This window comes from Mastomys coucha, unplaced genomic scaffold, assembly GCF_008632895.1.
Source record: "Mastomys coucha isolate ucsf_1 unplaced genomic scaffold, UCSF_Mcou_1 pScaffold8, whole genome shotgun sequence".
In the NCBI taxonomy this organism is placed as follows: domain Eukaryota; kingdom Metazoa; phylum Chordata; class Mammalia; order Rodentia; family Muridae; genus Mastomys; species Mastomys coucha.
The window spans coordinates 57,066,882-57,092,283 of NW_022196914.1; the positions used below are offsets into that span (position 1 = coordinate 57,066,882).

The 25,402-nt window shown below is 39.0% G+C and overlaps 1 protein-coding gene across 4 annotated transcripts in view; it reads right to left on the minus strand.

Annotated features, from left to right (window-relative positions):
• Polk (DNA polymerase kappa) overlaps positions 1 to 25,402 on the minus strand; it is a 59,354-nt gene that overhangs the window by 16,427 nt on the left and 17,525 nt on the right. Inside the window, exons 2-7 of one of the 4 annotated variants that reach the window (XM_031360335.1) lie at positions 21,418 to 21,604; positions 19,974 to 20,138; positions 18,169 to 18,288; positions 9,988 to 10,140; positions 6,091 to 6,222; positions 3,227 to 3,380 (exon numbers count right to left, since the gene is read on the minus strand). In XM_031360335.1, the coding sequence (XP_031216195.1) occupies positions 3,227 to 3,380; positions 6,091 to 6,222; positions 9,988 to 10,140; positions 18,169 to 18,288; positions 19,974 to 20,108 (694 nt within the window). In that variant the 5' untranslated portion in view covers positions 20,109 to 20,138; positions 21,418 to 21,604. Of the gene's footprint in view, positions 1 to 3,226; positions 3,381 to 6,090; positions 6,223 to 8,641; positions 8,695 to 9,987; positions 10,141 to 10,938; positions 11,099 to 18,168; positions 18,289 to 19,973; positions 20,139 to 21,417; positions 21,605 to 25,402 lie in introns of those variants that run through there. The other 3 variants (XM_031360334.1, XM_031360336.1, XM_031360337.1) reach the window with 3 other exon arrangements.

Sequence of the window (25,402 nt, forward strand, 5' to 3'; positions counted from 1 at the left end):
TAGAGTAGTTGGGCACACTGGCATGCGCCTGAAATCCTAGGACCCAGTACATGGGAGGGTGAGACAGCTGGGGTGGAAAGGATGCCCAATACATGACAATACTAAAAATATTCACTTGAATAATTCCAATAAAAACTGTTCTCCAAGCTTAAAATATGATTAAAAACAATTTAAATGTATTTATATGATTAACAAAGGTTTTCTGATCTCATTTCATAACACATTTATTTCCCAAATCAAGGTAAATACAGAAGCAACAATTACATTCTTTTTTTTTTTTTTAAAGCTTAGGTTATCCTCACATTAACCATGCTCCCTGTCCAGGTTGGTCTTGAACACCTAGTTCTATTGCTTCAGCCTTCAGAGAGCTGGGACTATAGGTAAAGCAGCTTAATTTTCTTAAATTAAATTTCCAGACACAGTTGAAGGCATTTTCCTTGAAAAATGAACTTGGTCTTTAGAAAATATTTAAAGAAAGCTGGGCGGTGGCACACACCTTTAAGCCCAGCCCTGGGGAAGCAGAGGCAATCGGGTTTCTGTGAGTTCCAGGACAGCCAGAGCTGTCTCTTTAAAAGAAAGGGAGAGAGGGAGGGAGGGAGGGAGGGAGGGATGGAGGGAGGGAAGAAGGAAGGAAGAAAGAGAAAAAACGTTTATAGATATGTAAATAATATAACAGTGCACTTGATTAGTTCCAACCTTTAATTATGGTGTATGGGTTGCTTTAGAGGTAGAAATCCTCAAATCTGAACCTGCAGGTATCTACTGTACTCACAGTACAACCTATTCTCACCACATCTGTGCTTCAGGCCATTTCCATTTTCACATTCTGATTTTTAAACTTTAGAGCAACTTGGTATGAGTAAGAGGATGGGACAGCTGAAATGAGGGATACCCAGAAGCCCTTTCTTCCAGTCGGCTGCACAGAAGTCAAGGTGAAGGGCTAGAGTCAGAATGCAGGCCAGTACATCCTGGTCAGGTTCCCCAGCCCCCTGTGCAGTGACTCACACTGGTGCTCTCTACTCCAGGAAGCAAAGATGCTGTGCCTGGTGCACCATCAGAGCTGCTGCAGAGCAACACAGGCATCCTTTCCACCCCAGCTGTACTTCACTTCTGTGTGGCCTGGCTGTGTGACTGGCTGCTGACGTGGTTTCTGCCTCCTGAATGAAACTCCTTCGCACTCTCCGTGACTGAAGCAACCAGAGCAACCCAACAAGAGCAGAATGCTCCGTGTGGATCCAAGCACTCAAGTGCTTGTGCTTGAATTTCCTACACAGCCTGACACTTGCCATCTAGATTTGTATGGCAAAGCCGAAATAGAACAATGCTTAATATTCTATTTGCAAATAAAGACAATAGTTCATCACCTATTTCTAGAGACAAAGAATCTTTTATAAAAGGGCAAATAGGAAGATCTCTGACTTTAAAGAAAGATCCACCAGTCACCTGCCACTCGCAACCCCCTGTAAATACAAGGTTTGTTATTTATAAGAGTGCAGCCCACAGGGGATTATGTGTAAAAAAACCAAAAGTTAAATCATTTCATTTGCTTAAGAATATGAAATAGATAAAGAGAACACTGTGCAAATGAGCAAACTTGATGTGACATCACCTCATCACCATCAGCTTGGACACTGACTGAAAGGAGCACCTGCAGAGAGTAATTCACTTACCTTAAGCCTAAAGCAGTTCTCAAACACAAGGCAAGAGTAATTCTTAAGGGGGTGCTTAAAATCAATCCTTAGTGACTTCCCTCTCCACTCCTCTCATGAACGCTAAGAAACTAACACAGCAAGCATCAGGCCTCTTACCTCTCCTGCCCAAACAGCAAGGTTATACCAAAAGAGCAAAGTCTTTTTGTTGTTGTTCCAAGCTTCTATGTTTAGAAACTATTATTCTTTTTTTGATGTTTCCATCAAAGGAAAAAGAGAGACCAACCCCCTAAAAAATAAGGTAATGAAGCTTTGATTTGATGTCTGTATTAAACTTGCTGCAAACAAGGCGAGCTCCTAAGAGTGCGAGGCTTAGAATTTGATGCTGCTGGATGTGGTGGCACAAGCCTTTAATTTCAGCGTTTGAGGCCAGCCTGGTCTACACAGTGAGTTGCAGGACAGGTAGTGCTGAGGGCTATGTAGAAAACCCTCAAAAAAACAAAACAAAACAAAAAACAAAAGACAAAAACAAAAAACAAACACACAAAAACAAAAATAGAAAAAATATTGGATTCCACCGTACACCAACCATTTTTGTTCAAGGATGTTGCTAGCCTGTCTGCCCATCACTGACTAGCCCCTCTGATCTGTGAAGAAGTTACACACATGTGGCTGTGGTTTGTGAGTGAATCCCTTTGGGTCACACCTTTTCAGCTGGGTGAACTTTGTTCATGGATTTAAGGCAGGTCAGACATTTGAAGTAATTGCCCTTTTGGCAAAAGGGCTAGAGGCAGAATGTGTGACATCTGAATGTTTCATGGATAAAGAATACAAATCTATGGATTCCCGAATCCTTTACTTGTGTAGAGGACTCGAGAGGCTCTGGGGAGATGCCTCAGTGGGTAAAGGGCTTGCCACGCAAGCTTGAGGACCCGAGTTCAGATCTACAATACCAGCATAAAAGCTAGGTACAGCCGGGCCTCAGAGGTAAAATGACAACAGCAGATCCCCAGAGACCTTGCCTCAGAAGAGAGTGACAGAGGAAGACATCCAGATCTTCCACTGCCCCTCCCCCACATGGCACAGCAAGGTTTATGGTGAAGGAGGGAGAGGAGTTCATCAGTGTCTGCAGGGTTGAAAACAGCCAGCCACACTATTGTGTTAGAACTAGATTATAGAAAACCTGGGGGAACAAAGAACAATAAAATCACCAAAGGTTTTGGTGTGTTTGGGGCTAATCTTTATTAAAATCTGATTCCTACCAGCAATAACAACAACAAAAGCCACTTTAAACAGAGAGCTTCTTTCATTTCAATGATCTAAATGCTTTGATATTAAGAAAATAATTGTTTTACAAAAAGTCTGAAGAAGTTTGTAATTTCTTAAAATCTGGAGATTTAACACTTTCATCTGGTTTTAAGAAATTATATATATTTAATTTTTAAAATCCCATTGGTATATTTTAAGTTTCTGATTTTTCACTTTTACAAAGATGAATCTAGTCTTATTATATGAGTTAGTTGGATTAATTCAAAAAGCTGTTAGTTTTTAGTTGGTAGTTTTAATAGATTGCTTACCGATTTTTCTGTGGTTTCCCATTTTGATGAAATATCTTCTTTTGTCCTCAGGCCAATCTTGCCTTTCCTGTAGGTGCTGTGTTATGTTCAAGTAGGCTTCGTCCAGACTCATGGCCATAAAGTTGGGATCATATTCAGCAAGTATCTCCTTAACCTTCAAAAAGAACAACAACAACAAAAAGTTTAAATTTTGCTGCCACAGCAAAACCTCCTGTCTTATATATCTGAAAAGGATGAATATTCTTACTTTGCAACTATATTAATGATCCTGCAATCAATAACTCACGGATTTAAGGAATAAATAATTTACTACCAGTGGATATTTGTCAAATTCTCTTTTGCATTAAAATAGATCATGAAAGCAGAAGACCATGAAATAGCTTCATCTGAGGCAACCTGAATCTGGCATCTTTTATCTAGAAACACAAGCAAGCCAAACAAATCTCAGACAGTATTCTGGTAGGAACAGAAAGCAATGATTGAGGTTTAAAGTTGCAGTCAGAAGGAGTGGACAGGACAGTGCTCGCTCTCATTTCATTTGTGAAGATGCTTGTTCATTTTGAATAGGAATGTAAGTACTACCATAGTTTAGAGAATAGTACATTTTAGTTAATTATAATAATATGAACAATATTCATAGAAAATAAAACTATAATTTACAGTAATCTGGATTGGGAAAGATGATAAATCTATAGAATAATTGCATGTTTACATTAAATTATAGGTGAAGTTTGGAGTTGCATCATGACATGAAAGATAAACACAAAGATTAGAATCACAGCTAACACAATTTAGAAATGCCTTTCACATGGAATAGCGCTATTGCACAAAAGCATGGAGGAGTTTTTTTGCTGTTTGTCTATCAAAGAATTAGTGGAAATATCAGGGAATGGTTGCCAAAATAACCTATACCACAGAAAAGGTTTTGGCTGAATTGTTCTTCATCTAACATTTAAAAACTGTCACTTTTAAACTTTTTGTTTTATATATTAAAAAAAAAAAACTGTTCTATCTTAACACAATCATGAACAACTGAGGGGAAACTTAGAAAACGGTGATGTGAGCCAGCATACGCTTATTCAGAGTGCCTTGCATAGCTCTGTTCTGGGAGAGGAAGCCACTCAGTAAGGAAAGTGACATTCTGGAGAGTCTGTACCTGCAGGCCGCTAAGATGGAAGGAGAGATGCTCCCTGGAGGCATGGCTCAGTGCCTCTCACTTCCTGAGCATGGGGCACTGCCCCAAGAACTAAAATAGACCATGCCCGAAAATGCCCAACAGAAAAGCTACCCTAACGCTTGGACAAAACAGAAATGGATGATCCTTATGCTCACTAGCCAGGCCAGAAGCATTAATGTATTGAGACTGCATTCACACGTAAAACTCACTTGGTATAGTAACTAGATAGACATTACTCAAATTTGATGATTTTTTTTCTAACTTACATAAATAACCAAATGACAAACAACTGAAAATAATTTAGCACCTGTGGTCATACCACCAGAAATTTTACTGTATAGGATTCAAGATCCTTTTTTTAAATTACCAAAGCCTGTACTTAATAGTGTATTTATTTTAACTATGAATACAGAAAAAATAACTATCAAAGGTATGTTCCCTCCCCCTATCACTTTTTCAAAAGCAGGCACAAAGCAATTTAACAGACTGTTTTGAATGAATAAATCTGTTTTAATATAGGGGTGGTATTTCTAGGGGAAATAAGGCAAAACAAAAATAAATGAATTTAAAGCTCCCCTGAATGTCTAAATGGTGGTGAACAATTAAAATTAATAAAAAAATATATCTTTATATCAAGACAGATGCCTCTTCCTCCTCCTTTTTTCTTTGAGATATGGTCTCATATAGCTCAGGCTGGTCTCAAAATGATTAAGTAGTTGAAGCTGGCCCCACAATGCAGGAATTACAGGTCCTGCTCAGACAGTCGTCTATGACCATTTCCACTTTATAACAGCAGTCTAAAAGTGATGCACACTTGATTTTAACTCAAAAGTCCCCGCACTGTACGACATATCAGTTTTAATGAAAATCAGAAGAATGATACCTTTTCACATAGACAGTTCAGAATTTTACTAAGTAAGCAAATCTCTGTACTTTACTGTCTTCAAAGTAAGGAAGCAGCCCTTTTCCTTAAGGTCTATTTGGCATTACGTGGTGAAGCAGCTGGGAAAGATTATGAAGTAAGCAAAGCAACTAGTCAAACTAAGTGCATTTTGTTACTGTTAGAAGCACGGGGAAAGGTTTGGGGACCCATGTCTGCAACCCTAGCATGCAAGAGTTTACGGCTAGCCTGAGCTACACAGTGAGTTCCAGCCAGCCTGGAGCAAAACAAACAACAACAACAACAAATAACAACAATAACAATAATAACAATAGCAAATAATAATAATAACAACAATAATAAATTTATTTAAAATAAATTAAAGTTATTAATGATGGAATTTATAGGTTCTATATACTAGAAATATTATTGTTCTAGAAAAGTTTTATACATGGAGAAAAATATTGAAAATTAACTTTATGTTATAATTATTAAGGCTATTTAAAGTTTTGAAAGATTGTAGAGATTTGATGGATTGAGAGCAGATGAAAAATACATGGAAGGCAAAGGGCTGGGAAAGAGAGCTGTGTGTTCTGCACACTGTACAAAGCTCACCATTCACAATAGGTGAGACCAACGGGAAACACAGTGGTGTGTTCTGCACACTGTACACAGCTCACCATTCACAATAGGTGAGACCAAAGGGAAACAGAGTGGCGTGTTCTGCCTGCTATACACAACTCACCATTCACTATAGGTGAGAACAAAACTTGGCAGGCTAAGGCTTGGGGTGAGACATCCACTTACCTCCTTACTCACAGCTCTATATTTGTCAAAGTTTGGGGGCACTATAATAAGTTGTGGGCAGAGCTTCTTAGCAATAAATCCTGGCATGGCTGCACGGACACCAAACCTCCTTGCATGGTAATTTGAAGTAGCCTGAAAGAAAATGGACCACATAGGGAAAAATGAACAACCCTAAATGGACATATCGATCAGTGCATTCATAAGAAACACATTACTGATGTGCATTTTCAATTCAAGGGCATTTCTTTTATAAGCCACTGCCTTGAACCGCATCTTGACTTTCTTAAAAACCATGACCCTATCTTACTGTTACTTCTAAATTTATAGCATGATACCAGGTAATAGGCAGGACAATGAAAAATTCTTCAAAGTGGATATGGTAGTAGCTCTCTGTAATTCCAGCAATTAGGAGTCTAAGGCAGGAGACCTACTAGTTTGAGGCTCAAGGTCATCCAGTTCTATACAGCAAATAATGGCTTAAAATAATTTTAAAAATATTTCTAGTAATTAAGCTTCAATATATACATATGTACATATAATACACACACATATAATATATACTTTATATATGTTGTAACCCTAATACATATATAATACATATTTAAACCTGGATGATAGTGGAACCAATATGAAACTAATAGTAAGTAAAATAGAACAGTTATAAAATAATAAAAAATACCAATAGTACACATATTATGCAAAGTAACATGTATAGAAAGTATTAGTATAATATAATGTAAGAAGAGCATGTTTGTTTAAACTATTTGAGACCAGGAGTATATCATATTTAAGTTTTTATATTTGGGAATATTTACATAGGTCTTTTTTTCCAGTTAACCTTCCTTGACTGGGAAGTCTGAAATCAAAAATGTTCCAAAATCCAAGCCCTTTTTGTGTTTGTGTACATATATACATGTGTTTATGTGTACCCATGTGCATGCAGGTAAAGGCCCCAAATCCAAAATTTTTAGAATTATATTTCATATGTTTTGGATTAGAGATACTCAGCTAGTAGTATGCATTTGCCCAATCTGGATTTTTTTTGTCAGAACAAAAAATTAAAGGTCTAAAATTTGATCAGCAATATTATGTCTCTAAAATGAAGTACTTAAAAAAGTTTAAAAACTTCAAAATTGAGTTTTATTTTTTTAAAGGCTTGATTTTTTTTCAAAAACACTTTACTAGGACACGAGACTAAAAAGTCTGAGAATAAAAATGCAAGAGTATTTAGTAAATCCTGCTCATGACGGTGTCTGCCAGTGGTCCTGGTCAAGGGCAGGACCATAATATCATTTACAGCCAAGTTTACTGAATGGAGCCTTTATCTGGAATCTAAGTGAGTGCTAGAGAAATGCAGGCCACGACTATCACATGAAGTAATTATTTCAGAAAAAAAAATATCAGTTTCCTTTAATCATTTTGAAAAGCCATTACAAAAATCTTGACAGTACTCCAAACTCCCCTGATCCCTGCTCAGTGCTCTGGAGGAGAGAGTGCAGGTGGCACTAGAGAGGCCAAGCAATGCTTTAAAATAAAATAAAATAAAATAAGTCTTGAGGCTAGAGAGGCGAGATGGCTCAGTGCTCCAGAGTAAGAACTGGCTGCTCATGCAGAGAATCTGGGTTCAGTTCCCATACCATGAAGCCACACTGTGGTTCACAACCATGGTCACTCCATTTCCAGGGGATCCAGTGCTCTCTTCTGGCTCTGGAGCTACCGTGTGCATTTAGTAGTACAGACATATGTGCAGGCAAAACTCTCATATACGTAAAGTAACAATTTATTAATTCTAAGTAAATTTTATGAAACTGATATGAAAGCTAGATCTAATGAAGAACTGGTATGAGTTCCTCACATCTTGGGTCTGTAGTACATTGCAAATAGCAGCCGCAATCTTTTTTACACTTAACTCTTATCAGAAGGTGGAGTCTGGTTCCTGCCCAGCGGCCTAATCTATGGGAAGGGGAAGGAGACAATGCTGTGGGTCCTGCAGCCTCAGTCGGGAGAGCTTGCAGCTTCTACTTTTGATGTTTACTGCTCTGCAACTACTCTAGAGTACTCAGCGCATGTTAAAAGGGTAAATTACAGCACTTAGTGTCGGGGCATCCCACAGAGACAAGGAAGTGTGAGGCGGAGGCATTCTAATCACCACTGTGGAAGTGCTAGACCTGAGTGAATCCATCTTGATTTCTCATGTCCCAGATCCCAGAAACACAGAGCCAACTCAACCTAATCTTCCTTCGTATAAACTGAAGATTAGGAGGAAAACCAGAGTTGTCTGTGAAAAAAGAAGAGCAACCCGGGGTTGCTGCTATGGGGAAGACGTGCTGACTGATTCTCAGTGTTAACTCAGAAAATTTAAAAAAAAAAAAACCCACCAAATTCATCAAAACATCCTATGAGTAGCAGACTAGAAGAATCTAACACATAGCACCACTCCCATTAACGTGTAGATAAGCTTTTTATGAGTTTACTAAACAAAAACAATTAGCTTCAACCATCTTTCTTTTTTTAAAGATTTATTTATTTATTATATGTAAGTACACTGTACCTGTCTTCAGATACTCCAGAAGAGAGCATCAGATCTCCTTATGGATGGTTGTGAGCCATCATGTGGTTGCTGGGATTTGAACTCACGACCTTTGGAAGAGCAGCAGGTGCTCTTAACCGCTGAGCCATCTCTCCAGCCCTCAACTCTCTTCAGAAGGGAAAACTATTAGTTTAGCACATAAAGATGACAATCTTGAACTTGAAGTTTTAATTTTTAGGTTGGGAAGAAAATATGTGAAGGTTTCAAAAGCACCCAGTTTAGCTAGAACATGGCTACAGAATGTATGTGTGTAAGTATGTGCATATATATGTATATATATATATGCATTATTGCTTTTTCTTTCTGATTTCATTGGTGGTGTATAGGAAAGGGGAACACATTTCAACAAGTATTGCTTTAAAGCCCAGATCGTTAGCTGCCTGCATGCTCATGATGGGTTAGAGATACATAATAAAGTAATTGTAGGACATAGGTTTATAGTTATCTAAGGCATCGGACGGAGTCTGCCACAGGGAGCAACTCTCTTGTTTCTCTAGTGTTTCTGTGATACAAATACATATCTATCCCAGCTGCAGCTTTCAGATGAGATGTGGTGCATTTCTGGGTGCCGAGGCTGCAGGTGGGCGCCTCCTATTAGTGAATATGTTTTCAGCCACAGGCATGCCTCCTGTTCCCTTCACTTTGACTTAGGACAGCCAAACGAAAGGCAACTTAGTGGTCAGAAAGACAAATGATTCTGAGTTGTGGAAAAAATTAATTACACTGTAAATATATTAACAAGCTATGTTACTGTAAAATAGGAGCTGGCAACACTTTCTGTAAAACTCAGACACACATAACCACTGGAGGTTTTGCAGGTGTGTTTTGTTAGCAATTATTCAACTCAATTCAGCTGTATTCCTTGAATGTGACAGTAATAAGTAAGTGCCATAACCATTTGTCCTAACAAAGTTTCTTAACAAAAAGAGATGACAGGCCAGACTTGGTCTGCGAGCCAGTTTGCAAACCATCAAAACATAACATTTCCTTTGCCTGGTCTTCCACTCTCTCTAGAACACTTCTGAAAAGTTAACTTGCAGTGGAAGAATACAATGCTACTCTACTGTTTTATTAGGTTTGGAACTTTGGTACAGTTACTCATTTTCTCTGTGTTTTTGTTTGTTTGTTTTTGTTCTTAAGTGGAAACAAAAGTTAGTATGATCAGTTACATTGACAGGACTCAGTAGCTGCACTTGTGTAAGCTACCTGGAACTGTGAAAGAGTACTCAGCAAACTGGCAAGCCTTGGTAGGTTTACCTGAATAGCCTATCAAGTTTCCTTTTTGGTTTTGGTCTTCACCTACTTACCAACATGCTCATCGATCCTACGGCAATGGGTTTATCCTTCAGTTCCGGGTTGTCCCTCATCTCTACCGCTGCATAGAAAGCATCCATGTCAACGTGAACTATGGTATTGTTCAAATTCCGGTTCCGTTCTAATTCCATTGCAAATCTGTCAACCTTAATTTTTAAAACATACTTTTAGACAATATGATATCAGAACATCATTAATCATTCATTTTAATTCAGAAGGAATCTTTCTATCTGCCAATCTACTCATCCATCCATCCACCTACTTACCTATTGGGTATATATTTTCTTATATCTTTGAGTATGTGATTTATTGTTGTTTGTTAAGGATAATAACTGGGTTTTTTTTTCACACAGAGAGCCTATTTTTAGCCATTACCTTTTGAATTTGTGTGTAAGTGTGAACGCATACCTTCGCATGTGTGCTTGGGCCACAGTGCCTTGGGTCTCTTCCTCGGCTGCTCTCCCCCTTATATTTTGGAACAGGATTTCTCAGTGATCTTAGGGCTTGCTGTTTTGGTTGTGCTGGCTGGCCACTGAGCTCCTGGGACCCACCAGTCTCCCTGCACAGTGTCGGGGTTACACACATGACGCCACACCTGACTTTCACATGGTGCTGGGGCCCCAAACTCAAGTCCTCCTGCTTATACAGCAAGGGCCTTACCCACTGAGAAATGGCCTTACCAGACTGACTACCCATTTTAAAATGTAAGTTCCTAGTGATTCTTCTTTCTATCCTTCCAGGAACATAGCAGGAACTTACCAAGTATTTAATGAATAAATGAGCTATCCCAGTCACCTACATCAAATGATGCTACTGCTGAACTAATTTGAAGAAGCTTACTATAACAGAAAGCTTCTATTTAGGCAAATTAAACAATTCCCATTTGACTCAGATTGTTAACGTTTTAAAATAGAGCAAGGGTAATGTACAATAAGAGATTATACCTCTGGTGCATGATGTAATGCTGCACAATGTCCAAGCGGACATGCTGAAGTACAGAGTAAATATTCCTTCTGTACAACTACATTTGCTGTCTTGGTGAGAGTTTCTATTGCTGTGATGAAGCATCATGAAGGAAAGAAACTTGGGGAGACAAGGTTTATTTCATTCACAGTTCCAGCATCACTGAAAGCAGTCAGGGCAAGAACTCAAACAGGTCAGGAACCTGGAGGCAGAGGCTGACACAGGCCATGGAAGGTATTGCTTACTGGCTTGCTTCTCATGGCTTGCTCAGCTTGCTTGGTTTCTAGAACCCAGGCCACCAGCTTAGGAGTGGCACCAACCACAATGGGCTGGGCCCTCCCATGTCAATCACTAAGAAAATGCCTTACAGGCTTGACCACAGCTTGATCGTATGGAGGCATTCTCTCAGTTCAGAGTCTCTCTTCCCTGATTCTAGCTTCTGTTAGGTTGACATAAAACTAGCCAGGACAAGAGCTAATATCTGAAATACTAATGCTATACAAATACCAATTAAAAATTGAAGATGTAGCTTATTTTTCATAAAACTTTAATATTAATTAATATTTAAAATTAAATATTAATATGACATAATATTTAGTATGTCAAATATAACAATGCAGAATTGTAATCTTTAAATACTTTTTGCCTCTTTGGAGAAAAATTATTGGATTGAAAGAAAAAAGAGAAATGAACATAGACAGAAATAAAATAGGCAAGTAAAGAAAAGCTTACATAGCAAACACCACCATACCCTGTTTCTATGAGCAGCCTCTACTAATGCTCTATATGTGCTTTCCCATGTTACCTTGCAAAGGGCTAGGAGACAGTTTTAATTCTGACAACCTATAAGGAAGCTGCCTAGATCATTAACATAAATCATAACAGAAGACAGCTATAAAACAAGCACCCCACACACAGAACATGAAATCTACTACTCAAAGGATCAACACAGGCATAACATAGCAACCAAGAAGAGAGGAAAATAGCCCTGGAGAAACCAGTGAGCTCATAAGGGAAAGCAACTATGTCATGTGGAGAGCCAGGAAGGTATGCTGTGCCCGCCCATCCCCCAAGCCATCCCCCATGCTGTCTTCAGCCTTGCCTTCACTTATAGAATACTTGTTTCATGGTCTTAGAACAGACACTCTGTTCTAAGACACTAGCTGGAGATTAAAACTGCAGATCTTCTTAAGAACAAGGCCTGAATCCCATCTGCCTGTAGCAGACCCTGACAGTGTATATAGGCCTACCCCTGCTGAGCCTGCCGCTCTCGCTGACTTGAGGAACTCTGCCTTCTGTGGCTGCCCCTATCTAGAATACTCTCTGAGCTCTGCCACAGCTTTCATGGGTGAACTCAAACATCCTATGAAACTCAGCTGCAGCTTTGTCTTCTATGCCAGAGAACTAATGTTCTCTTTCTTGTTTTCTTATTTCCACTGTGGCCCTTATTGTAGTAGATAAGCTACAAAAATTACAATATGCCTAAAATATGAATGAAGTAAGAATAAGGGAGTGGCATCTGAAATATTTTGGCTTGGAATAATATAGAGAAGCAAAAGATAAATAGCAAGCCAACCGCGAGGGAAAACTCCTCACACTCCTGATGAATGCTGGGACTGTCTCTTCTTTGAACTTCTCTCTTGTACTTGCTGCAAGCATGCAGCTGCCCAGAGGAAGCCTCACAGTGTGACTCATCCCTTCCATCTTCCTTTCCTCTCTCCTTAGTCACCCACCCATCCTGTCTGAACGCTCTCTGCTCTCCCAGATGCACAGTGCCTCAGCTTTCCAACATTTCTCCCCCTTTAGTTCTCATTCATGGTTCGTTAATCACACTTTCCCCTGAAGGCCTTTAGCAGTCTACTCTGAGGCTGTAACATTTACCTTCTTCCTCCTGTTACTTCTGAGAACTCGTGTGTCACCGGGGTTAAAAATAGGGACTTTCCTCTGGGTCTCAGCAATGCTTCTCATTAGGCACAGGACAGTGGGATGTTAGCCCTCTCTTTCGATCCTTATTTATAATAAACTAATGGCAAAAGATTGTTGAATGAATAAAGAGATGCTTGTACAAAGTGTTCTTGGAGAGGGGTATGGCAAGGTCTTGCTGACTACCTCTTATTTTAAGGTAGAAGGGACAGTTACTGAGTATGTCATATAATATGTTAAGTGCTTCCCACAAAAACTCACTAGTCAAAATAATTCTGAGATTACAATTATTAGTCTTATAAATGAGAAAATGAAAGTTTACTAAGATTAAGAGATTTGTTCTGAGTCATAGAGCTGACACGTGGGACAGCTGAACTTGGGAAATAGCTTACTCCAAGGTTTCTTTTCTTTATCTTATGATTCTCTCTAACATAGGCTTTGGTTTTTTATCTTTGTTGTTGATGTTGTTTGTTTTGGAGACTTTAGTCCTGGCTGTCCCAGAACCCACAATGTAGAACAAGCTGGCCTAGAACTCACAGAGACCCATCTGTCTCCAGAGTGCTGGGGTGAGAGCCATGAATATCACGTGTGGCTAGTAGACTTCGACCAGTCTTTAACACTGTTACACCCATACTCCATACTAATGTAATTTCTTTTTAAAATCTTCAATTTCTACTACATTTAGGACAATATTTGGAACTACTGCTTTTTATTTTGACTTAGTATTTCCATAAAGTCTACTGAGTTGGTCCAAGTTAGTGAAGGCAGTTGTTGAAATGGCTGAAATGCACAGATTGGTTGTGTGGCCTTCACGTCACAGAATGTGGATGCTTGTTTATTCAGTTTACGAGCTCATTAGGAGATATTTTATATGATAACAATCAGATCACTGCCTTCCAGGAGTATGATGAGGGTGGAGAATATTCAAAGAGGGTCCAAACAAATGGCCTGGCTTATGCATTCAGACTTCTTACCTCAGCCTGACCAGCAGGAATTTACACTATCATATCACACATAATCAAATCTAGCATGTGGAAAATATGAGTCCAAAATAGGAACATTTCCTATGAAAATGTCTCCGTTCTCTGAGACCTTCTTGTCTCCTTGGGACTTCCTCAGCCTTCTCCCACGCACACAGCTTCTTCTAGAGGAAGCTCAACAAATGAAACAAATAATCAACATAAAACACATTTCCTACCACTCCTGAGAGATGCCAGCAAGGCTTCTAGCAAAACACTTGACACAACTGGAACAAAACCTGAAATTCTGCTGTTCAGTGGAAGGCACTTTCTATTCCTTCAGGTTATCTGCACGTTAAACTGCAAAATTCATTTGAACCCCTCAAGAGTCAGAACAACATGCCAGCTATGTTCCTCTGTGTCTGTAAAGCTTCTATTAAAGATATTTGTAGATTACAGACCAATAAAACCTAGCAAGTCCAGAAAGCAAACTGTTTACAGAATAAGGTCAATTTAAAGACAACATCGTTTTCAACAGAACACAATTTTTTTAAACTTAGAAAAAAATCCTTCATACTTTAACTGAGACATATTTTGTATGTCTGCTCAATGAAGATTACTATCAAGGGAGTCAAAAGATAAGTGCAGCTAGAAGAAAATATTTGCAAAATAAGAGTCAGTATGTGACTGATACTCAAAATACACAAAGGATTCTTAAAATTTAATAAAAAACAAAACAAAACAAAAAGGAACTCAACAATCTGATTTAAAATTAAGCCTAAGGCTTTAACAGACACCTCACCAGAGATTTATACATGACATGTAACATATGAAATTCGACTCCTCACTCTATGCCAGTGAGCACATGCAGTATAAAATGATGTAACACCATTTATCTTGCACGTATCAGGATGGCCTGAACTGAGAACACTAACAACCCCAAAGACTGGTCAGAAGGAATAGCCACAGGGTCCCTCATCCTTCACCATGAGGATGCCAAATGGTACAGTCGGTCATCTTGGAAGACAGTTTGGCAGCTTCTTATAAAAAGTGAACTTTTTTAAAAATCACATGACCTAGCAAATTATATTCCTTTGCATTTACTAACTGGAGTTGAAAACTTATGCCCACACATAAATGAGAGCATGGGGTATCTATAAGCAGCTTACTCATAATTGGCAGAATTTGGGAAGCAAACACAATGTTCTCCAGTAGGGAAATGGATAAACTGATGGACATCTGGGTAAAGAATAATACTCAGCACATGAAAACAGTGAGCTCTCAAGCCGTAGACAGTATAAAATAATCTAAGCGTATATTGGTAAGTCAAAGAAGCCAGTGTGGAGAGGCTTCGTACTGTAGGATTCCTATGCTGGCCAGGGAGAGACCAGGGACAGAGTGAAGAGATCAGAGCTCACCAGGGAGGAGCAGGAGAGAAGGATGGACAAATAGGTCACAAAGGGCTTTCGGGGAATAACTCACATTGTGATGGAGTTATTGGTACTGTAATGGTGACTATATAGCACTATAAACTTGTCTCTACCTTTAAGGCATTAGTAATAAATTACTGATGCATGATAAAGAAATGCCATAGTAGGCATCTTAATTGCAACAAGTGAAGTGCACTTCTGGGAGAGAGTGTTTGGGTAGAGGCTAGCCCGGGTGAGGGCAGGGAGATCTGGCTAGAGGTTAGCCCGAGTGAGGGCAGGGAGATTTTTACTTTCTGTGCAGTTTTTCTATGAACCTAAAACAAAAGTCTTAAGAAGAACAGCATTAGGCTTGACTAGATAAGCTTCTAAAGTATGTGATCAAAATTAAAAGACATATTGAAAACACATTTAGGAAATATGGTAAGAAAAATTCTTAATACATAAGATCTCATAAATGAAGAGAAATTGATAATAAACTCTAGAAATATGGAAGAAGACAGTATTGGACTGTTTGTTGAACATCCAAATATATCTCCCCATTCTTTCCATTAAACAGAAAGGCTGGGCAGATGGCCACCCAGCTAGAGAGCACATTTTATAGTTTCTCTTGCAGTCATGTGTGGCCCTGTAACTTGAGGTGCTGCCAAAAGAATGTGAGTTTAAATATTGTTTACAACTTCTTTCTCACTTGTTTAACAGCAGATGATTTGCTTTTAATCCCCCTCCCTCACACTCCACCTTCCTCACCAGGAAATGGAGTACGGATTACTTTTGCCAGACCAGTAATTATAACCCCAGGAGATAATAGAATAGTATAGATAATAGAATAGAATAGATTTAAGGAAAATTTGTGTCAGAAATTACTAAGGTAATCAGAGCTAAGGATGTCATGGAACTGTAGGCATGGGCGTAGCTAATAATCCTGAAATCAGAACAACTATGAGTACAGGCAAGGGACACTCACAAGATCCATCCTACTGACATTCCCTCCCACGAAGAGTGGAGAAGGGTAGCTGGCCCTCACTCTAGACCACAAGCACTCACTCCTTCCTGTGCATGCCGCTCCCCATCTGTATACACTCCTGCCCAGCTACACATGGTCATGGGAGGTGATAACTACAAAGGAGGTTAGCTGAAGGAAGGAGGGACTCCATCTAGGCAGCACTTAGGCCATCACCCCTGCTGGACCTCAACGCCACTCATCCTCCGATAGGTAACCCACTCTTTCCTCCTCACTGGCTCACCAGTCCAGACTTTTATGGGATTGTTTCTTCCGTCTGTCACCAGTGACTATCTTGGGTGAATGTATGTTTGTTCCTCTCTCCACAGGAACAGTAATATAACAAGTGATTGTTTCTTATTATATAAGAAGAAACTGTTACTTTGGTTTTCTTATGCCACCCACTTAACCTGTCTCATAACAAACAGAATAAAAGAACACATCTCACAATGAGAGGGTGAGTGCCATGAGAGGGGGGTTTCTTCTCTGACTCAATCAAAGGCAATTAAAACCAGCATGAAAAAAGTAACAAGACTGTTGAAATATGGCTTCAAAGAATCATTCGAAGAAAGCAACACTTACATATTGAAATTTTAAATTAATATAATTTTTGATGAAAATAACTATACCAGAGTGCAAAGATAGAAGACCATCACAGAGATGCATATAAAATAGAGACTGGAATCAAGGTTGGGAAATGTAAGAGTAGCGTATCTCTACACAGAGGAATGCAATGAAGTGCCAAAAATGATGACTGATCCAACACACAGGTCACCTTTTGTGAGAATAGCAGCCACTTAAAAATTATCTTGTAACTGGGTTGGGCCCCTCACACCTGTAATCTAAGCTCCCTGGAGGTTGAAGGAAGAGGACCATCAGGAGTCTGAGGCCATCCAGGGCTGGAGTGTGAGATCCTGTCACATGCAAACAAACAAAGCCAACAATCAAAAACCAAAATACCTACCACCACCACTACCAACAACAAATTAAAATAATATTCTGGAAAAGTGTTTATAAAAAATTATCTAGTTCAGTAAAGAAAGTGCATGATCTCTGAACTCCACTGTTAAGATGAAGATTCGGAAGCATGGTAGATTCATATGACAACTTTATTAGTATGCTCAGTTCTGGGTAATATGAAAATTACTTTGCCTTCTATGTCCGTCTCCTTATCTGTAAAAGCATTTTCCTGTATCCAGTGCTTTGTTAACATTGAGTCAGGTTTTACTAGAGGATGAACTCACCTACAACATTAGTCTGATCAGCAGAAACATGATTGTCTTGAGCTGTCAATCTCCCATAGGATCCCCTGAACCCTGGTTCCTTCCAAACTTTTCTACTGAAATAATTTTTAGTGGCTGAGAGAATTTGAATTTTTTTTTAATCTCCCACCTCTTCCCCACCCCACCCCCCTGCAAGTTCTGGAGAACATAAAAACCTCTAGGTATTTAGAAATCATTTCATTCAAAAAAAAAAAAAATAGCATGCGCATTTGGTATTTAACTTGTAGTGTAACTTTTTACTTTACTAAAACATGGTCACTCTAAAGAGTTAGAGTTTACACCCAGTTCCTCTCCCTCAACTCGGCCATATTTGCCTTACAGCCTTGTCTAGCTGCAAAGCACGCACATGATAAAACACCATATGCTGTGCGTTGGTCAAATCCCAGTCCTGCAACTGTCTGTCCTTTGAAGCCAGGCAAGTAACCTTGCCACTTCCTCTTCTGCACAGGGAAAGGTGCAGAGCAAGGCTTAGCGAGCATGCGTGCGTGCTGAATGCGCATGCGTAGCAATGTAATGAGCACCTCCACCTCACCCTGTTTGCTGTTATGACTCCACGGTGCTGAACTTTTGTTGTTAATTCCTATTCTACCAACTTCCCCTCCAACTGAATAAATACCTGTAACTGAGCTTTCCTTAGTTGCTGGCTGGTAATTTGAGCTTTTTGTTGCATCATATTTTCAATCCGTTGATTGACTTGCTTTTCCTTCTTGAGCTCATTTCCATAAAATCTGGATCCCTGCAAAGAAAGCAAAACATAAGAAAAGCTTCAGAAGAAAAGGATCTCTGTAGTATGTACCTTAGTGGCTAACAGTGTGACTCTGAAGTCACACTGATTTCAAAAGTTAGTTGGGTAATCTGAAAATTACTTCACCTTTCTGCATCAGTTTCCTTTCATGTAAAGGATACTTCTCTAGCATGCACGAGGCCGTAAGCACACGCATGCACGCATGCACACCCCCTAAATCATGTAATTCTTGTGAGACAATACTACATAGAAGCAATCAGTTAAGATTTGTATTAAAAACCAAACCAAAACAACGACAGCAAAGAAGCCCTCACTGTGGTATGTCCACGCGGCACATCCACGTTTCAGTAGCTAGCTCATTAGTTTTCTCCTTTACTTGTCTCTTTTCAGAATGTTAGTATTAAGTCATTAAAGAAAACAGATAAGCCTCTGGATCAACTCTCAATGGTTCCACCACTGAACACAAGTGGCTGTCAATTTATTAGGTTGCAGACACTGAGTTATTTCTACATTTGGCTCTCATGAAAATGCTAGTATAGACATTTACAAATAGTTTTGCTTGGACATACATTGTCATTCCTCTTAATATGCACTTAACAGTATATTTCTGTGTCTTACGGCAATGCATATTTAACCCTTTGAGGAACTGTCAACTGTTTTCCATGACTGAATCATTACTATTTCTGCATATGAAGGCTCCAGTTTCCCTACATCCCTGGCTACACTTTCCACTACCTTATTTATTATAGCTATTCTGGTTAACAGTAGTGCGAAGAGCATCTCCCAGGGGTTTTTAAGGTTGCCTTCTCTTAGTGACTAAAGTTGAGTATCTTTTCGTGTTTGAGACATGCACATCTTCTTCACTTAAGTGCCTATTCATATTGTTTGACCATTTTTTGACCGAGTTGTCAGTGCTAAATGGTTACCTAAACTTGGCAAATCCTAACATTCAGAAACACAGTCTTGTCTTGCAGTTTTAATAATACGGTGATATATAAATTCATATAATGGAGGGAGATATATAAATAGACAAAGTGGCTCTTTATTTAGCAACTCATAAAAATTGTATACATGTTATCTGTATTCTATAGAGCAATTCCATTTCTAGATATCTCTTCTATAGTTGCACTTTCACACATATAAGATTAGTAAATGTAAGCTGGGCATGGTGGCACATGCCTTTAATCCCAGCAAAGGCAGGCAGATGTCTATGAATTTAAGGCCAGTCTGGGTTCCATAATGACTGCCAGGACAGCCAGGGCTGTACAGTAAGACTTTGCCTAAAGAAAAAAAAAAAAAAAGTAAACTCACCGCAGTACTGTTTATAGAATCAAAAGATAAAAATGACATATTTGTCAATCAGTAACAATTCTGATTAGCTCAATAAACTACATCCACATATACAAGCATATCTCTCCACCCAATTATAATATTCTTTTACATGGGGGAAAAGAAAAAGAAAAAAAATGTGCATTCTTTTGCTCTTATATGCATATTATTCAAATTCAAAGTAGAAAGCTTGGTAGCAAGAGCAACAGATTTGAGAGGCATTTACACATTTCATAGCTTAGGGCTATATTAAAATACGTTTTAATTAATAAAAAGAACAGTAAACCAAACTTAATAGCTTTATACTAAAAACTGAATCACAGATACTGAAAGAAGCGAGAACACACCTTTGTGGCCTCCATGATAATTTTGTTAATTTTCTCCTTATCCAACCCTTCCATGCCTGCTTTGTTGTCGTTTAGTCCCATGCGGAGCAGAAGGTCGTCTTTGAAGTTGCTGTCCTTTTCCTTTGTGTTATCCATGATGACAACACAGTAATTCCCTCCTACTACCTGCAAAGGCATACAAAATACATACTGCTTTAAAAAGTGTCCACAGAAGGGCTGGAGATAACAACCATTAAGTAGAGTGTTGGCATCATGCAAGAGGCTCAAGTCCAAGCTCCAATCCGAGAGAGGTGGCATACACTTGTGATCTTAGTACTAGGGAGGCATGGAAGAATCACAAGTTCAATGTCACCCTCAGCTATATAATACATTTGACGCTACTTCGAGCTACCTGCAACCCTGTCTAAACAAACAAAAACATTTCTTTGTTTTTGAAAAATTAATACTCAGCTAGAGGTGGTGGTGCACACCTTTAATCCCAGCACTTGGGAAACAAAGGCAGGTAGATAGATCTCTGTGAGTTCAAGGCTGGCCTGGTATACAGAGTGAATTCCAGGAGAGCCAGGGCTATACAGAGAAACCCTTTATTGAACACCCCTCCCTGCCCTGCCCTGCCCTGCCCAAACCAAAACCAAAACCTTCTCAAATCCTTGCCATTATTATCCTTAGCGTTCTATCTTTCGGGAGACAAGGGATGAACACTTCCTGCATGTTTTGTGCCAGCTGCGCTGTTTGCTGCCATACATATACATGCTAAATAGCCCTAAAAGACACATGTTACTATTCCAGATAGAAAAAGAGGAGTCTCAGAACATGTCTACTAACATAAATTTGCTGAAAAATGACTACACATTTGTTAAAAAACATACTGAAGTCCAAACCTCATTTTTTCTATAGAAAAGTTTTTTTTTCCCATGTGCTCCCCGACCCACCCAAATTCATACCCTTTCATTCTCTCATTAAAAACCAAAAAAATCTCAATCAAACAAAAAACTTAACACACGCACACACACACACACACACACACACACACACACACATACACACACACAGGAAACCAAAATAAACAAGCAAAAGACCAGTAAGACAAAAAATGCCCAATTGAAACAATTTGGGGCAGAAAGTCTACAAAAGCTTAGGGTTCATTTTGTGTTGGACATCTACTGCTGGGTATGGGGCCCACCCTGAAGTATGGTTAATATACCCAGTGAAACTCCATCAGGGAAAATACATTTCAATTGCAAGCAGATATCAAGTACAGACAGCTTCTTGGTAAGGGTTGGGGACTCAGGTCCTAGTTCCCTTCTCAGCAGTGGGACCATCTAGGCTTGAACCTGCACAGGCAGTGTGTGTGGTCACAGGCTCTCTGAATTTATATGCAGAGAATCTGTCCTGTTAGGAGGACCCTGTTTTCTTGGAGTCGTCCATCCCCTCTAGCTCTTACATTCCTTCTGCCTCCTCTTCTCCGTAGCTCCCTGAGTCCTAAGGGAATTGTCTGATGAAGGCATCCACTTAAAACAGTGCTCTAAAATCTTTTACGTTCTGCATAGTGTCCAGTTACAGTTCTCTGTGTTAGTTTCCATCTACTGCATGAAGTTGTTTCTCTGATGAGGTCTGAATGAGGGGCTGATCTGTGGGTATAGCAGAATATTAGAAGATATCATATTGCTTTAAATGGTTAGAATGGTGGTTCTTAAACTGTGGATCACAACCCCTTTGTTGGTCAAATGACCCTTTTACAGGGGCCACCTAAGACCATTGGGAAACGCAGATAATTACAATTCACAACAGTAGCAAAATACTTTTCTGGGTGGGGTCCCTATAAAGAGGGACTGTACTAAAGGGTCACAGCACTAGGAAGGCTGACGACCAGAGCTTTAGAAGAACAGTAATACTAGGTTTTCCCTTAGACTCCATTTTGATTTCTTTCATATATGTGTTATGTTTTAAGAAGCATTTATAGTAGTAGGTTTCCATATGGCCCCTCAAGTGGCTCTAGTGTCAGTTGCCCCTCCCCACATCCTCCCTCACTTCTCCTTTCCTCTCCCCATTTAGTCCTCCCACTCCAGGAGGGATCCCTCTTACTATTGTTCCTTTATAACAATACATCATAAATTCCCTTCCCTGGGAGATCCTCTCTTCCCCCCAGTCCCTTACTAGGTACCTAAACTCTGTGGTTATACAGACTGTAGAACACACATTGAAAGCTTAAAAGCTAAGACCCACATGTAAGAGAAAACATGCAATATTTGTCTCTTTGGGTCTGGGTTTTTAGATTCATCCATTTATCTGAAGTTAAAAAACTTCTTTAAACAAGCTGAATATTCCATCCTGTAAATGTACATCTCATTATTCATGTACCACTTGATGGACAGCTTAGCTGTTATAAATTTCTGGCTATTATGATGAGAATACCCATGAACAAGTGTCTCTACAGTAGGACGTAGAGGTCCTTTGGGTATATGACCAAGAGTGATCTAGATGGATCTTAAAGTAAACGATTTCCAGATTCCCAAGGAACCACCACACTGACTCTCACAGTGGCTGTACAAGCTTGCACTCTCATCAGCAAGAAGGGCTCCCCAACCCCACATCCTCACAAGTATGAGCTGTCGTTTGTTTTATTGATCATGGTCAATGTGACTGGTGTAAGGTGAAATTAGAAAGTAGTTTTGATTTGCATTTCCCTGATGACTAACGATGTTGAACGTTTCTTTAAGTGCTTCTCAACCATTTGTGTTTCGTCTTTTGAGAACTGTTTAGTTCTGTACCCCATTTTCAAGTTGGGATACACACACACTCAGACATGTAATTGATATAAATCTTTCATAAATGTGTAGCCTACTGCTTTGCCCAGCGGATGGTATCCTTGGCCATACGGAAGCTCTTCAGTCTTATGAGGTCCCATTCATTGGTGGTCTGAGTGCCTGTGCTAGAAGTGTATTGTTAAGTGTTTTCCTGTGTCACAAATTCAACACTATTTCCCACCTCTCTTTTATCAGAATCAGGGCCTTATATTGAGGTCTTTGACACATTTGGAGTTACTTTGTGCAGGGTGATAGATATGGATCTATTTACATTCTTCTATATGCAGCCATTTGGTTTAACAGCACCATTTCCTGAAGATGCTGTCTTTCTTTCTTTTTTTCTTTCCGAAGTTTTCTTTCTGAAGCACTTCTGGCTTCTTTGTTTAAAAAAACAAAAAACAAAAAAAACCAAGTACCCATAGGTGTGTTGACTTTAGTCTGAGTCTTCAATTCCATTAATCAACATGTGTTTTTATGCTAATCCTCGATGTTCTTATTAACATAGGTCTATAGTCCTACTTGAGATTGGAGGTGATTATTTCTAACAGTTATTTTATTAATCAGAATTGCTATATTATTTTAGTTATTATGTTTTTTTTTGAGTTTTCATATGAATCTGAAAATTGTTTTTCCAATGTGGTAAAGAAAAGCGTTGGAATTCTGATGGGAATTGTGTTGAATCTGTAGATTGCTTTTGGTAGGATGACCATTTTCATTACATTAATCTCATCAATCCATGAGCATGAGAAATCTATCCATCTTCTGGTATCAATGTCTTAAAATTTTATTATATAAGTCTTTCACTTGCATGACTAGAGTTACCCCAGATATTTCTGGAGGCTATTGTGAAAGGTATCATTTCCCTGTTTTCTCAGCTTGACAGTTGTACATAGGAAAGCTACTGACTTTTCTGTGTTTTGTGTCCTGCTGCTTTACTTAAAGTGTTTATCAGCAGTGGACATTTCCCAATGGAGTTTTTAATGCTGTTATGTACACAATCACATTATCTGCAAATAAAAAACACTGACTTTTTAAAAATTTGTATTTCCCTGGTCTCTTTCAGTCGTCTTATTGCCCTAGCTAAGACTTCAAGTACTGTATTGAATAGGTATGGAGAGAGTGGGCAGTCTTCTCTTGGTCCTCATTTCAGTACAAATGCTTGAAGTTTCTCTCTGTTTAGGTTGGCACTGGCTGTGGAATTGCTGTAACATACCTTATTATGTCTTTTGTATCCCTAGTTTCTCCAGGACTTTTAACATAAAGGGATGATGGATTTTTGTCAAAGGCCTTCCTGTATCTAATGTGATGATCCTGTGGTTTTTATCTTTTGGTCTGTTTATGTGCATTACATGTACTGATTTATGAATCTTTTTAAAAAAAGATTTATTTATTTTATGAGTACACTGTCACTGTCTTCAGATATACCAGAAGAGGGCATCAGATCTCATTACAGAGGGTTGTGAGCCACCCTGTAGTTGGTGGGAATCGAACTCAGGACCTCTGGATGAGCAGTCAGGGCTCTTAACTGCTGAGCCATCTCTCCAGCCTTGATTTATGTATCTTCAAGCATCTGCCTCTGTGGGTTGGAGCCAAGTTGATTAGACAATTGGACAATAATTCTGATGTGTTCTTGGATTTAGTTTGCAAGTATTTTATTTTTTGCACCTATGTTCATAAAGGATATTGGTTTGTAATTCATGTTCTTGGTCTTTGTATAGTTAGTTAGGTATTGGGGTAACTGGGGCTTCATAAAAAGAATCAGGGAATGTTCCTTCTGTTTCTACTCTGTAGAATAATTTAAGGAGTATTGACATTTATTTTTCGAAGGTCTAATAGAATTCTGCACTGAACCCCTCTGTCCCTGAGCTTTCTGGACGAGTGAACTTTTAATTACTGCTTCTATTTCATCAGGGGTTATGGGTCTGTTTAAATTCCTTATCTGATCTTGATTTAACTTTGGAAGGCCATATATGTCAAGAAATTCAACCGTTTCTTTTATGTTTTCCAGTGTAGTAGATTATAGATTTTTTAAAGTATGTCATTATCTCTGGATTTCATCAGTGTCTGCTGTCATGTCCCCTTTCTATCTCTAACTGTATTAATTTGATCTTCTCTTTCCTTTTCTAGTTAACTCGGCTATGGGTTTGTCAATCTTACTGATTTTCTCAAAAGCACCAACTCTTCCTTTCATTGATTCTATTATTTTGTTTTGTTTCTATTTCATTGACTTCAGCCCTTAGTTTATATTTTTGCCATCTTATTCTGAGTGTTATTTTGCTGCTGCTGCTGCTGCTGCTGCTGCTGCTGCTGCTGTTGTTTTAGAGCTTTCAGATGTGCTACCAAGTTACTAATGAGATCGGTCCAATTTTTCGATGTAGACAGTGGTATCAACTTGCCTCTCAGAACTGACTTCATCCTGCCCACTAGGATAGGATGTGCTGTGCTTTCATTTTCACTCAATTCTAAAAATTTTCACAGTTTCTTTCTTGATTTCTGTCTTGACCATTTTTCATTCCATAGTGAGTTGCTCAGTGTCTATGAGTTTTTAAGCTTTCTACTATTGATGATATCCAGATTTCATCCATGTTGGTCAGATAGGATGCAGGATCTAATTTCATTTTT